Source organism: Acinonyx jubatus, chromosome C2, assembly GCF_027475565.1.
Source record: "Acinonyx jubatus isolate Ajub_Pintada_27869175 chromosome C2, VMU_Ajub_asm_v1.0, whole genome shotgun sequence".
Classification (NCBI taxonomy): domain Eukaryota; kingdom Metazoa; phylum Chordata; class Mammalia; order Carnivora; family Felidae; genus Acinonyx; species Acinonyx jubatus.
In genome coordinates, this window is record NC_069384.1 from 148264005 (window position 1) to 148279407 (window position 15403).

Below are 15403 nucleotides of genomic sequence, written 5' to 3' on the forward strand. Positions count from 1 at the left end.
CTCTGTATAATTTGAGAAATTGGAATAGACTGACAAGAATAGGAAAGGCCACAAAATACTCTCTGGATTTTTAAAAAATCTTTCTTAATGGACTTCTTTCAAATGAAGAAAGCTAATCTCCATCCCAGTTATGACCATGAATGCCTCACAACGTTCGTTTAGTGACCTTACATGTTCTCATAGAAACAATGAATGATAATGTTACGTATGTTCTTCCAGGCTAGTTCATGGAAGACTATATTCCTCTAATTGTAATTAAAACACACCTTTGTGTTGAAAAGAGTAGAACATTAACATATCCCATTACATGAAAAAAACGTATGGGGGGGGCAGAGGGGGGGAGGGTAACACAAATATGTGGCAGAATGTGCAGAACTCTCGCACGCATGCATCCCTGGGGACTGTCCTTTCCAGGTCAGGGCTGGTGCTCCAGTGAGCCTTCGCCAAGTGTTCTACAACACTTCTGTTTGGGTTTTTTTTTTTTTAATGTTTTTATTTATTTCTGAGACAGAGACGGACAGAGCATGAGCAGGGGAGGGGCAGAGAGAGAGGGAGACACAGAACCCAAAGCAGGCTCCAAGCTCTGAGCTGTCAGCACAGAGCCCAACATGGGGCTCGAACTCACAGACCGCGAGATCATGACCTGAGCCGAAGTCAGACGCTCAACTGACTGAGCCACCCAGGAGCCCCACTACAACACTTCTGTTTAAGAGTGACCATTTTCGGGGCGCCTGGGTGGCTCAGTCAGTTCAGCGTCTGGCTTCGGCTCAGGTCATGATCTCATAGTTTGTGAGTTCGAGCCCCGCATCGAGCTCTGCACTAACAGTAGAGATCCTACTTGGGATTCTCTCTCTCCCTCTTTCTCTGCCCCGCTCCGCTCGTACTTTCTCTGTCTCGAAATAAACTTAAAAAAAAAAAGAGTGACCATTTTCATTTTCATCCCCCACAGCAGCCATTGAGAAAGAAAACCCCTTTGGGTGACAAATGATTAAAACAAAGGGAGAGCCTGAGTAGGGAGGGCAGCTCACAGGTCCTCCTACTCACCTGCACTGACATCTCTCAGGACCCTTCTGCCAGCCTGTGCCCAGGGGTCCGGGCCCGTGGTACCTCTCTGTGCTCCCGCAGGGCTATCAGAACAGGAGGGGGCTGGGAATCAGACCTGACTCTGGAACTCCTTCTGGCCCCTCCTCTGCTTTCCCAAGTGGAAAGGGAACTGACCACCCAGGAGAACAAGGTAGGTGGGCCTTAGGGAAAGAGGAGCCTTCTAAAGAAGGAGCCCAACAAGGGCACCTGGGTGGCTCAGTCAGTCGAGCACCCGACTTCAGCTCAGGTCATGATCTCGCAGTTTGCAAGTTCAAGTCTCACATCAGGCTCTCTGCTGTCGGCGTGGAACCCACTTTGGATCCTGTTCCCCCGTCTCTGCTCCTCCCCTGCTCACTTTCTCTGTCTCCCTAAAAATAAATAAACTTTTAAAACAAGCAAGAGCCCAACTGTCTTACTAAGGAAGAAACTGAACTTATGAGGCCCTATCTGAGTGTGTGCTAAAATAGAGGAGTAGCAGTGGAGGACCAAGATGGTCCTCTCAAGAAAACAAGGATGAGGTTTAAGGAGGGCATCAGGAAACTTTTCATTTCCCATTCTTCCCAGAGCAGAGCTTCTAACTAGGGAGTCGGGGACGTCTGTTTTAATACTAAAGAGAACCAATGCGCCTAGGTGGCTCAGTCGGTTGGGCATCCAACTTCTGTTCAAGTCATGATCTCATGGTTTGTGGGTTTAAGCCCCATGTTGGGCTCTGTGCTGACAGCTCAGGGCCCGGAGCCTGCTTTGGATTCTGTGTCTCCCTCTCTCTCTGGCCCTCTTTGCTTGCACTCTGTCTCTCTCTCTCTCTCTCTCTCTCAAAAATAAAGAAACATTAAAACAACAACGGTAACAACTGAGGAGAGACACCTCAGCACACAAGAGGAATGGAACCAGGAAACTCCAAAGTACAGAGACTGAGTCCTAGAGGAAAGAGAGGCCTTACCTAGAGAGGCTACGGTCCCATAAATCTCCAACATCAAATCTCGGGCAGGGGCTTCTGAGAAGGCATCAGGCTGGCCCATCGCTTCTGGATGAAGTACACAACCTTGTCCTTCAAGGTCACTGGTTCCTGAAACAAAAGCTTCCTACTCAAGCCCTGAGCTAGGCACAGAGGGGGGAACAAGCTGTCAAAATTGGATGGTCAGGGGTGCCTGGGTGGCTCAGTCAGTTGGGCGTCCGACTTCAGCTCAGGTCATGATCTCACAGTTCGTGAGTTCGAGCCCCATGTCGGGCTCTGTGCTGACAGCTCAGAGCCTGGAGCTGCTTTGGATTCTGTGTCTCCCTCTCTCTCTGCCCCTCCCCTGCTCACACTCTGTCTCTCTCTCTCTCTCAAAAATAAACATTAAAAATTTTTTTAAAAAAGAGAAAAATCAATACTATATTGGGGCACCTGGGTGGCTGACTTTAGCTCAGGTCATGATCTGATGGTTCGTGAGAATGAGCCCTGCATTGCGCCCTCTGTTGCACAGGGCCCACTTCAGATCCTCTGTCCCTCTTTTTCTCTGCCCCTCCCCCACCCATGCTCTGTCCCTCAAAAATAAATAAAACATAAAAAAAAGAAAAGAAAAAGGAATACTATATCCCCCAAATCAATTAGAAACCGGACAAGAGCTATAGTTTACACACACACACACACACACACACACACACACACACACACACACCCCTTCACTGAAGAACATAAAAGACCTAAACAAATGATTAAAAAAAAAAAAAATGTTCCTGAATTAGAAGCATTAATTTTATGAAACTGTCATTTCTCAAATTGATCCATAAATCAGGGCAATCCCAATGGAAATCATTTTTATTCCAAAGTCCTAAAGAATCTGGATTTTGATATATGAGACTCTTAAATATAGAGAACAAACAGAGGGCTGCTGGAGGGGCAGACTAAATGGGTAGTCTGGGGGGATGGGCTACATGGTAAGGGGCATTACGAAATCTACTCCTGAAATCACTGTTCCACTATATGCTAACTAACTTGGATGCAAATTAAACAATAAATAAATTAATTACTTTTAAACAAAGAATCTGGATTTTGAAATTTATATGGAGGAATAGATGAAAAGACCAGCTAAAAATATTCTGAGAAAATAAGAAAGGGAATTTGCTGGACCCAGATAGCAATACATCCTATAACAAGGGAGCAACCATCTCCTGAAGAGTCTCCTGCAATAGCCTAACTAGCCTCTTAAACCTCAATGGACTTTCTTTCTTTTTTTTTTAAGGTTTTATTTATTTTTAAGAGTCAGCATGAGCTGCGGAGGGGCAGAGAGAGAATCCCAAGCAGGCACCACACTGTCAGTGCAGAGCCTGATGCGGGGCTCGAACTCAGAAACCGTGAGATCAGGACCTGAAGTCAAAGTGAAGAGTTGGAGGCTTAACTGACTGAGCCACGCAGGTGCCCCCAGGAGCCCAGGCAATCTCATAAAGTCTTCATGAAACACTCAAAAACCTTTCAATGGCCAACCGTTGCTCATATGATGAAATCCAAAGTCTTTCCCCTGAGCTAAGGTCCTACAGATCCGGCCTCTATTTCTACAACTTCAGCCAGCGCGACACTCTTCCTGGGCTCTGTGTCTGCTCTCCTACCAGCCTGATGGGCTCTCCCCGGTCTTCCTTTTCCATAGATCTCTGAGCAGACATCACCTGCTCAGTGAGACCTTCCTTTACAACCCTGGGTGCAGGAGGCCATGCCCAAGGACACAACACCAAAGCCACACAAGAAGTGGCTCGCCTCTCTCCCTCTGTCCCTTTCCCTCTCTGTCCTTCTCTTTTTCTCACCTCATCTCTAGCTACCCTGCCTCGCTCATTGCACTTAGGAAATACTCGCCTTCTTTCTGTTGCTTAAAAACTCAAATAGTTTGAGAGGTCACACCTTTGGACCCCGATGTTCCCTCTGCCTGGTGTGCTCCCTCACGCTATTCTGCTCAAATAGCATGGCCTTTCACTCAATGCACTATCGTCACTTTCTGTCCCCTTCCTTACCTTTCCATTTTAACGTGGATCGCTCCCTGATAGCATATTATACGCTCACAGATACGTTGTCTGTGTCCCCCAGTAGAACCTAGAGCACCAAGAAGGCAGTTTTGGGGACCATTGGCACAAAGTAGGAACTCCATAAATGTTGGTTAAATGAATGAATCTATCAAAGTAAGAGCTCAGTCAGTACATTATGTAACTATTAGTATTGTTCTCCTGGTATCCCAAAGCCTATTTCATGGCATGGCACACAGGGTGCTCAGTATATATCTGGTGAATGAACAGAGAGGTCTTAACTTATGCTATTCTACATAAACAATTTACAGAGCGAACGTAATCCCCTAAAAGGGTTTTCCTGCCTGTTGGTAGATTCATTTGTTGAAAGTGACATGGATTATGGGGTGCCTGGTGCCTCGGCTGGTTAAACATTTAACCGGCTCAGGTCATGATCTCACGGTTCATGAGTTTGAGCCCGATGGGGCTCGCTGCTATCAGCACAGGGCCCGCTTCGCATCCTCTTTCTCCTCTCTCTGCCCCTTCCCAGCTCGCCTGTGTGCGTGCCCTCAAAAATAAAAAATAAACGTTAAGAAAAAGTGATATGAATTTATAGCTCCCAGGAATTTCTACTGGCAGGTGCTCCCACCTTATACATCTAAATGGATCTTCTGAACATCATGTCCTCTCTCTAATCACAGATATTTCCCTGGATAATCTCATCTCACCTCAAACTGCTTTCCCCAAACAAACACACCCTCCTGTGAATAGACACATATACACCTTCCAGAACTACGTAGCAAGGGGAAAGCCAGGCCAGGCCTGAGAGCTGATCCAAGAAAGCCTATCATGATCACCTCTAAGACCACATTCTCTGGAGCATGGCTGCTGACTCCCAGCTTCCGGCACAGCTCTCTGCCTCTGGAAAAGGCAGAGCCTCAGGTCTAAGACAGCAGAAGCCCTCCAAGTGAGACTGCCCCTATCTTGCAGCCCATAAGTGCACTGCTCGCCCATCTCTCCCCACCATCCCTGGACTCCTGGGCCCTTAGAACAATGACTGTCCTCCCACTGCGGGGGAGCCTGGCCCCTACCCTCACTCACAGTGACAACTGCTCCTTCAGTTTATTTTTCCATCCACTTGCTGGCGAGGCACAAGCCTTCTCAAAATTAACCGCTACACCCCACTCTCCAGAACCAAGTGGAGGAAAATCCTGGCTTAAGTGACTACCTGGGTTGGAGTAGAAAATCGTTTTTACTGAACGTGTTCGGTGACCCTGACCATTGACAAAGATTCTGTCCTTGACCAAACTCTAGCCAGGCTCCCCGAGCCCTTTCTCTACTAAGCCTATAAAGACCAACAAAAAATAGTCTCTGACAGCTCAAGGTCACATCCCAGGGATGCCCCTAGCCCCTCTGAGACCGAGAAAATTCAAGGCTGCCAAAAGAATGTACTGTTTGTTCCAGCCAACACTCGAAGATAGGGCCCCTGTCTCCCAGGCCCTGTGGGGGTGCTGGAACCAAACTTCTCTGAGCCGGGTGGGCAAGCCCTCATGGGCTCCACATGACATCCTTGACGCCATACTAAGCCACCCCTTCCTGCCCCCTCCGCCACCATTCTCCTTTTAAAAGGTCCGGTCACTTCCATACCAAGGCCGAGTTCAAGTCACCCTGGGCTCTCCTCTCTCCTGCGATAGTTATTACTGCTTAAAACCCGTCCGGCTTTGTTCATCTTTGACACCACGACCAAGAGGCGCAGCCTCTGGACAGAAAGAAGGCAGAGGGCGCCTGGACCGAGAGGGGCTACAGGACGAAATGCAGGTGGCGGCGAGGCCACGGGTCCATGCAGGAAAAAGATGCTCAAGCGCGCAGCTGGGTGGCAGTGGGCGCTGACCGGGTCGGTCCCCCGGGAAGCTGGAGACGCCAACACCCAGGCGCAACAGGGAACGGGCCGCGGCAGGTGCTCCCGAGGACGAGGAGGCCCCTCCGCGGGCCGGGGCGCAGGTAAGGGGCCTCCTCGGCCAGGCACTTCCAGGTCAAGGCTGGCCAGCCCAGACCACCGAGGGCCGAGGGGCCTCGAATCAGTGAATCGGCTCCCTGAGTCCCGCCGCGCCCGCACTGGGGGAGCGCGGGGTCTCCAGGAACCGGCGAGGAGCCGAAAGCACCGCGGGAGCACTCCTCCCCCTCTAGGAAGTCTGGACGTTTCCCTCCGTGTGGTGCGCGGGTCCTGGACGCCCCCGCGCCCCGTTTGCACAGCGGCGCCCTCTCGCTGCAGGTGGCAGCGTTGCAGAGGTCTAGCGGCGGTCTTGAAGTCTCGTTGCCACCCCGCCTGTACAGGCCTCAGCGGCTGGCCACAGATGGGGCCGCAGCAAGGCCGGGAACGACCTTGCAAATGTTTGGGGGTCCCACGTGCAACTGTGATCGAAAAGCCAAGACACTGCCCGGCAGTGTGCGTCATATGGGGCAACGGCCGTTTGAGGCTCTTAAGCCCTCACTATTTCTGGAACCCAGTCCAGGGTCTGGACCGGTGAAGATTAACGAACAGTGTGGAAGTCTGTGCTCCTCTCTGTTCCCTCTAACCTCTGAGGTCTTGTGAACAGGGCAAGACTTGATATGCTTGAGTACTAACCTGGGGAGAAGGCCAGAAACTAGAGAATTAGCCCGACCTCACACTTTAAACGCTGAGGACAGTCCAGTGCGCTGCAATTTGCACTGGACTGACCGGACTGCGGGAGGAGGTCCGCCCACACCATGCCCGATCTCTGTTAGGGTAAAGGATACAGGGAATGTACAGAACGTGATCTCTCCCAAGGTGCTACTTAGAAATCTCCGGTTCAGGGGACGAGGGCTGTGGCAGGGGCAGTTAAGGCAGGTGCAAGGGAGAACCTGCCAGAAGTCTATTCCTTGTGGAGGCCCGGCAGTGGTAGCTAAAGGAGAAACCGGGCAGCCACATTGTTTTTATCACCAGCCAGCTTCCATGTTGGAGTGGCTGTGGAAAGACAAGGAAAACCAACAACTACGACCAGAGTCGAACCAGACAAGAGCTCCAACCAGGGCACCAGGCTTGCGGTTGCTGAGTGGGCTACACACACTCCAGGCCCCAGAGGAAAAAGCCCACGAGCCATAGCGATTCAGCCTCACTCAGCCCAGGGCCAGAAGTGCCTGCTGATCCCAAACGCACAGAGTGTAGGGAAACCAGAGGGGACCACAACCTCACTTCCTGTAACCCCACCAGCTCTTCCACCCCAGACTAGCCAGTCACAAGCCATTCACAAAAGATCTGAAGGGACGCCTGGGTGGCTCAGTCGGTCAAGCGTTGGACTTTGGCTCAGGTCACGTTATCAGGGTTTGTGAGCTCGAGCCCTGCGTCAGGCTCTGTGCTGACAGCTCCGAGCCTGGAGCCTGCTTTGGTTTCTGTGTCTCCCCTTCTCTCTGTCCCTCCCCTGCTCTTGCTGTCGCTGTCTCCCTCTCTCTCTTGAAAATAAACACTTTTTAAAAATTTAAAAGAAAAATAAGATCTGAATGCACAGACTGAGAGTGCACTGTGAACCAAGAAACATTAATGGAGGATGATCAACACCTCCCATAAGGGGGCTGTCAAAGCTAAATTCCCAAAAGCTTCCAGGCATTGGGAAAAAAATATCCAGAAGCTTCTCTTCAGTTATCTTAGTTGCCGGGAGACCCGGAACAATGGAAACAAGAGAAAAGGTTGTGATCTCAGAAGTCAGCAAGCTATCTTTCTGGTGTCTGATTAGCCCAGTTAACTCCCCCTTACCAGAGTGGGACCCCAGCAGCCTCATCCACACTATGTGACCTAATCTCTTGGCCAGAGAAGAGTAGTGAACACACCTAAACTGGGCAAATCAGATTCTCTCTCCCAGGGATTTGTCACAGTCTGGCAAATTCTTTGGGCTAGTCCCAGGATAGAGTTGTAAACATGAAGTCTGGGGCAACCTCTGCCGTGTGCCTGGGGATAGAGACAGCAGAGCTGAAGAGGGGAGAAGGGATCAGACGTGAAGAAAGAGTGGGGACTGCCTGTTGCTCCTGCTTGGGTTTTCCAGGGTCCAAATCTCCTGCTGCATTTTCTTGCCTTTGGTGGCAGGATACATTTAGGAATCCTTATAATTAAGTGTACTTACACTAATTGAAATAAGTTTGTTATTTTTTTTTTTTTTTTGAGAGAGAGAGAGAGCAGGGGAGGGACAGAGAGAGAGAGAGAGAGAGAGAGGGAGAGAGAGAATCCCAAGCAAGCTCCACACTGTCAGTGCAGAGCCTGATGCGGGGCTTGAACTCACAAACCATGAGATCATGACCTGAGCCGAAATCAAGAGTCAGAGCCATCCAGGCGCTGCAGGTTTCTGTTCATTTTAAAGAGTCCTAAATAACATAGCCAACTCACTGATAAAGGTAAAAGTCTCAGAACTAAATGATTCAGGTAATATGACACCCATATCCCTTTCGTAAAGGAAGTGGGCAGTCCTCAGGCTCATGTTAACATAATAAGTTTGGGGGGCAGGGGGAGTCAGTACGTTTAGACATAGTCAATTCACCTTCAGAGAAAACAAAACTCTTGGAAGAACCGTATGTTGGAATTTAAGTGATGTGAGTTTATTTTTACATATCTGTCCTTTCAGTGAGCTACACATGGCCCTTGTCAAAAAACAAGTACCTACCGGAGCACCTGGGTGGCTCAGTTGGTTAAGTGTCCGACTCTTGGATTTCAGCTCCGATCATCATCTCACAGTCTGTGAGATTGAGCCCTGTGTGGGGCTCAGCACAGAGTGAGGAGCCTGCTTGGGATTCTCTCTTTCCCTCTCTCTCTCTCTGTCTCTCTCTCTCTCTGCCCCTCTCCTACTCATGTGCTCACGCTCTCTCTCAAAAAAATAAATGAACTTAAAAAAAAAAAAAACACCAAGTGCCTACTATTGGGGCGCTTGGCTGGCTTATTCAGAAGAGCACGCGACTCTTGATCTCAGGGTCGTGAGTTCAAGTCCCACGTTGGGTGTACAGGTTACTCAAAAATAAAATCTTAAAACAAGTGCCTACTAAGTGCCAGACAACCTGGCAACGCTGTTCCCAGCATTAAAAAGAATGGCACGTTATTCATCTTTTGGCTCCTAGTAAGTGCTAGGGAAGCTGTATAGTAACATTTGTGCAACAATGGGGGAGACCCTAAATGCCTGTGGAATTCATGAACAAGGGAAGAAACAGACGAGAGAATACCAGTCATCACCGTCAGAAACCCGTAACTCTATTAACTGTGAGGAATCGAAAGTCATTTTTCAACCCAGAGCTGATACTGATTTTCCCTACACTCCTTGCTTTCTTCTCATCTTATAACATCTATAATCTGTTACCTTCCACCCTTCCAAACTATATTTAGAAGTTATGTTTTTCTGAAATTTGGCTAGTTTTGAGGTCTCTCACCCCCACCCTTCCATGCTATAATCTTCCGAGAAGCCGTGAGGCCCTGTTTAATGGTGTTTGCGGGAAATAGAATGGATGTTATATATATATTACATTTACCATAAATTAAATATTAATAACATATATACTATAAATACATATATATATATATAATTTTGTGTGTAGGAGAGAGAAATATGGCAAAGAAACCAATAATTATCATTTTCCTACATTTGACTGCTTTTCTTAATGGTGATTCTAGGTAAGGGATCTTTGCATATTCTGGAACCTCTAACTACAGCTGGGAAGATACGTTTGGTTTCTGCCTTTTCTTCTCCTGACTTCTGTGTATTGCACAAAGGAAGAAAATAAAGAAATATCTCCAACATCCCACAAACATTTAAATTTCTCCCTGTGCTGAGGGTGATGGAAATTTTTTTTATCTTGGTTACACAACTGTATTCATTTGTCAAAACTCACCAAACTGTATACTTGAAAAGGGTAAAGGCGGGGCGCCTGGGTGGCTCAGTCGGTTGGGCATCCTGCTTCAGCTCAGGTCATGATCTCACCGTCCGCGAGTTCGAGCCCTGCATCGGGCTCTGTGCTGGCAGCTCAGAGCCTGGAGCCTGCTTCGGATTCTGTGTCTCCCTCTCTCTCTGCCCCTCCCCTGCTCATGCTCTGTCTCTCTCTGTCTCAAAAATAAATAAAAACATTTAAAAAAACTTTAAATTAAAAAAAAAAAAGGGTAAAGGCTATAAAGTATATCTCAATAAAACTGACCAAAACCAAAACGGTGCTTTACGCTCTCCCTTGCAGACATCATTTTATGGTGTTACAGTAACAGTGTATATATCATTTACTTAGTGTTGTATTCCTGCTTAGTTAATTAAAGTACCTTTCCATGTTGCTACTGTCGTCCTGAAACAAAGATTCTGAGAAGGACCATGCCACTAGACAGGAAGTATAGCCACACCGGTGGCATCATACCATTTGGTAACATTTGCGTCCATAAACCCTTCTTGGTGCTCTCAAAATAGTTCATCATAAAATTAACTTAAAATCAAAAACTCAGATTGTATCACAGAGGATGTGGAGTAGGTGTGAGAACACATCAGAGTATGTGTATGGTTAGGAATAAACTCTCCTTTGAGGCAGGAGCTACAGCAGGTCAGGGTTAGGTCTCTCTCCTTCCCTCTGAGGCTCAACACTGTGTTGCCAACAAGTTCACTCCAGGTATAACTGAGAGATGGCTACACCCAGGCATCTGCTCTCAATGCACAGGCCCTAATCACTTTCCGTACCTACGTATTTGAGTGGGCACTGAAGAAAAGAAAAAAAAAAAAAGATGTGGCTAGGGACAGAAAAGGAACCCAACAGAAAAGCCACATCCCCTTCCAATCAAGTCTAGGAACGTAATTTTACATTATTGCCATCAATGCTGACTCATCACTTCCTATTCTTTTTACTGGTTATCTCCTCGGTCTATTGCTTAGTTACACGGGATCCTCATAATGGTCATTATCAAGGTAACAAAAAGTCCCAGGCTCAGATGCCACACAGTGAGCCTTGCTACTTCCCCACCAAATGGCCCTCAATTCCTGAAAGCAATCACTGCATACCTCCTTCGATTACCTCCCATGGGCTTTGCATCCCACCCCCTTTTTTTAATGTTTATTTTTGAGGGAGGAAGGGAGGGAGAGAGAGAGAACGAGTGGGGGAGGGGCAGAGAAGGGGGGGACAGAAGATCCAAAGCAGGCTCTGTGCTGATAGCAGAGAGCCCTACGCGGGGCTGGAACAGAGACCATGACCTGAGCCCAAGTCCCATGCTTAACCTACCGAGCCATCCAGGTGCCCCTCCCCAATTTCTTGAACTACAGCAGGCCATGTCATTGGCATGCCACGCCCCTAAACCCCCCAGATCTTCTGTAAACTCCTCCAAATCCAGTAGAGAAGGCAGGTGCAGACCGAGGCTACCGGCCCATCCCGAACAGCACAAGGGACAGCTGCCACCATTTCCTACCCAGGGGACGGAAGCGGGGAATCCAACACGGTCCTTAAGGGTGAGACCAGACGTGGAACTGGGAAAGCAACGACGACTTACACGAGCCCAGGAGAGCAACGACAGAGACGCGGGGCCGGAGCAACAGGACTCTGGGCGGGTGGATGGGCGGGCGGTGGAGAGCGTGAGGGAGCTCACCGGGCGTGGGGCGAGGGGTTCGGGCTCGCGGGGGAAGTGAGGTCCCGAAGGCCGTGCCCTACTCGCCCGGGCGAAGAGCCGGCCACCGCGGCCCGGGGGCGCAGCACGAAGCCAGGCGGGGGCCGCGGCGCGGGGTGTGGGGCAGGCGGGGCGGCCCCGGGCAGGGCGGGGGCGGGTAGAGCCGGGCGGCGGGGCCCGGGCCCCGGCGCCGCCCCCCGGCGCGCGTGCAGCTTGCGGTGCTGGACGAAGCTGGCGCTCCACTTGAAGGCTTTGCCGCACGCGGCGCACTCGTAGGGCCTCTCGCCGGTGTGCAGCCGCCGGTGCTGGACCAGCGTGACCTTCTGGCTGAAGGCCTTGCCGCACTCCTGGCAGCCGTAGGGCCTCTCCCCGGTGTGCACCCGCCGGTGCACGGCAAAGCGCGAGCTGCAGCTGAAGGTCTTCCAGCACTCGGTGCACTTGAACAGCTTCTCGCCCGTGTGCAGCCGCCGGTGCTGGAGGAAGGCGGAGCTGCGGCCGAAGGCCTTCCCGCACTCCTCGCACGCGTACGGCTTCTCCCCGGTGTGGGTTCGCTGGTGCTGGCCGAGCACCGACGCGGAGCTGAAGCTCTTCCCGCACGCCTGGCACTCGTAGGGCTTCTCCCCGGTGTGGATTCGCTCGTGCACGAGGCGGTCGTAGCTGCACCGGAAAGCCTTGCCGCAGGCCTCGCACTGGAAGGGCTTCTCCCCCGTGTGGACCCGCCGGTGGCGGCGGAGTTTGGAGTTGTAGCTGAAGGTTTTCCCGCAGTCCTGACACTCGTAGGGCTTGTCGCCGCCGTGCAGTTTCCGATGCTGCCGGAGGTGGGAATTCTGGCCGAAGGCCTGCCCGCACTCCTGGCACGAGTAAGGCCTCTCCCCGGTGTGGCTCTTCTGGTGGCGGGCCAGTTTGGAGCTGTACCTGAAGGCCTTCCCGCACTCCTTGCATCCGAAGGGCCTGTCATCCGTGTGGACGCTCTGATGCCGCTGCAGGTCTGAAGGCAGGCCGAAACACCGGCCGCGCTCGCCGCGCGCGTAAACCGCCGGTCCCCGGCGCAGGCCCAGCTTCGTCAGGACACGGACACCGGCGCTTCCCTGCGGTGTGCTGGCTGGCTCCTCCCTTTCCCTGGTGGAGGGTCTGTACCCCTGCACCAGCCAGCCCGTGAAACCCCCTCCGTGTGAGCCCGTGTCCGCCCCCAGGTCACACAGCGGTGGCTCCTCCAAGCTGGCTTTAAGGTGAGGCTGCTGGGGACCGTCCGGGAGCAGCCCCTCCACCGCCAGTCTCTGGGCCGCCGATGCTCCAGAAACCTCCGGCCTTGGGGTTTGCTCCTCCTTCGCAGTCTTGTTTTTACCACCTGGTATGAGAAAAAAAGGAAACAGAGGAGGCACTTACTAAGGCTACAAGGGGAAAGGGATTAGGCGGTAATAGTATTGTTGGGAGAGAGACAGGGCTACCTGAGGATGCCCGGAAGGGAGAGAAAAGTCCTGGGAGCGGAGAAGGCGAGCCAGGCCATTTGGACACGAAAAGCCTCGCACGCGGGCAGCAGAAGCTATCCACCCAGAGGAGTGAAGAATAACAGGAGCGGGGTGGAGAAGGTGCTGGAAGGGAAAGCGGTGAAGAAAGAGGGAGCTGACGGGGAGAAGGAGATCTCTAAGGTGGAGAAGAGAGCTGGGTGAGCAGCCCCAGGCCACCCAGCGCCCGGGGCTGGGAGTCGCAGCGTGCAACAGTGGACCCCAAGGTCCAGGCGTGGGATGGGGCCTGACCAAATGCTCCAAACCGTTCTGTGACCTTTAGAGAGGATTCTATCCCAAGCCTGGCTGGAGAGAAAACAATGGGCCATACTGCCGATCATGAAGGGTCCACAGGAGGACCATGATTTCAAAACCCACACTGTGTACTCTGAGACACTTACCTCTGAAAGGAAAAGGGTGTAGATTTTATGTTAAAAAAAAAAAAAGGAGTGATGCATGTATGACAGATTTTATACTATTTTGGTCTATTTAAGTCTAGTATAGTCCAGACTAAATTTTTTTTTTTTTACGTTTTTATTTTATTTTTGAGAGAGAGACAGCGTGCGAGCAGGGGAGGAGCAGAGAGAGGGGGAGACACAGAACCCGAAGAGGGCTCCAGGCTCCGAGCTGTCAGCACGAGGCCCGATGTGGGGCTCGAACTCACCCACTGTGAGATCAGGACCTGAGCTGAAGTCAGATGCTTAACCGACTGAGCCACCCAGGTGCCCCCAGACGAATTTGTTTTTAAAGGAGTCTTCTCTATTAGAATAACTAGGGTTTTTTTACAACTATGTAATTTTTCAAATCTTTTAAATTAAGTAATTAATTAATATATTTCAAGTAATCTCTACACGCAACACGGGGCTCAAACTCACAACCCTGAGATCAAGAGTCACATGCTCAGGGTGCCTGGATGGCTCAGTTGGTTAAGTTTCCGGTTCTTGAGTTTGGCTCAGGTCATGATCTCCAGCCCCACATCAGGCTCTGCACTGGCAGCTCAAAGCCTGCTTATGATTCTCCCCCTCTTTCTGTCGCTCCCCTGCTCACACTCTGTCTCTCTCAAAATAAATAAATAAACTTAAAAAAAAAAAAAAAAGAGAGAGTCACATGATCTACCAACTGAGCCAGGCACCCCCCACCCCAACTTCCAGGGTAATTTTTAAATGCTAAGCACAACTCAATGATGAGCTGCAACCCAGAGTTTAAATGATATGGTTTGAGGGGCACCTGGGTGGCTAAGTCAGTTAAGCATCTTTTTTCTTTTTTTAACATTTATTTTTTGAGAGACAGAGAGAGAGCACAAGTGGAGGAGGGGCAGAGAGAGAGAGAGAGAATGGGACACAGAATCCAAAGCAGGCTCCAGGCTCTGAGCTGTCAGCACAGAGCCCGACGTGGGGCCTGAACTCACAAGCGGTGAGATCATCACCTGAGCGGAAGTCAGATGCCCAACCAACTAAGCCACCCAGGCGCCCCTCTGACTTTTCTTTTTAAGTTTATTTATTTATTTTGAGAGAAGGAGTGCAGGGAAGGGGCAGAGAGAGAGAGAGAGAGAGGACAGAGATGGAGAGACAATCCCAAGGAGGCTCTGCACCGCCAGCATAGAGCCCAACACGGGGTTCAATTCCATGACCATGAAGTCATGACCTGAGCCGAAATCAAGGGTCAGTTGGGGAACCAGGCGCCCCAAGCATCCGACTCTTGATTTTGGCTCAGGTCATGACTTCATGGTCATGGAATTGAGCCCCGTAGTGGGCTCTATGCTGGCGGTGAAGAGCCTGCTTGGGATTCTCTCTGTCCCTCTCTCTCTGCCCCTCCCCTGCTTGTGCTCTCTCACTGGCTCTCTTCTCTGTCTCAAAATAAATAAATAAGCTTTAAAAAAAAAAAAAAAAGATACGGTTTGAGATTCTCAAGGGCAGTAGTCTTGAAGGTGTGGTCCCTGGACCACCATCACCTGGGAACCTGTCAGTAATGTGAATTCCTGGGCCCCCCACCCCCGGTCCTGCTGAATCAGAACCTCTAAAGCTGGTCTCCAGCAAGTCCACACTCTAACAAGCCCTGCATGAGATTCGGCTGCTCACTGGAGTTTGAAACCACTGATCCAGAAGCTAAAAAGGCAGGGGGAGGCTGTTCCTGTAATTGTTTTATGCCGCACTGTACATAAGGAAGTCTCTAGACGCCCGTGGCTACTTAAATTTAATTAAAACGGAGCCAAATTTAAAATTCA

General features: G+C 50.5%; 1 protein-coding gene across 8 annotated transcripts in view; it reads right to left on the reverse strand.

The window, feature by feature from the left end:
- Positions 1-15403, reverse strand: part of ZNF619 (zinc finger protein 619) — a 190278-nt gene that overhangs the window by 170008 nt on the left and 4867 nt on the right. For 5 of the 8 annotated variants that reach the window (XM_053221627.1, XM_053221625.1, XM_027040761.2 and 2 more), the window contains 2 exons: positions 9940-13022; positions 913-2149 (listed from right to left, as the gene is read on the reverse strand). In XM_053221627.1, coding sequence (XP_053077602.1) covers positions 11653-13022 — 1370 coding nt within the window. In that variant the 3' untranslated portion in view covers positions 913-2149; positions 9940-11652. Of the gene's footprint in view, positions 1-912; positions 2150-9939; positions 13023-15403 lie in introns of those variants that run through there. The other 3 variants (XM_053221623.1, XM_053221622.1, XM_053221621.1) reach the window with 1 other exon arrangement.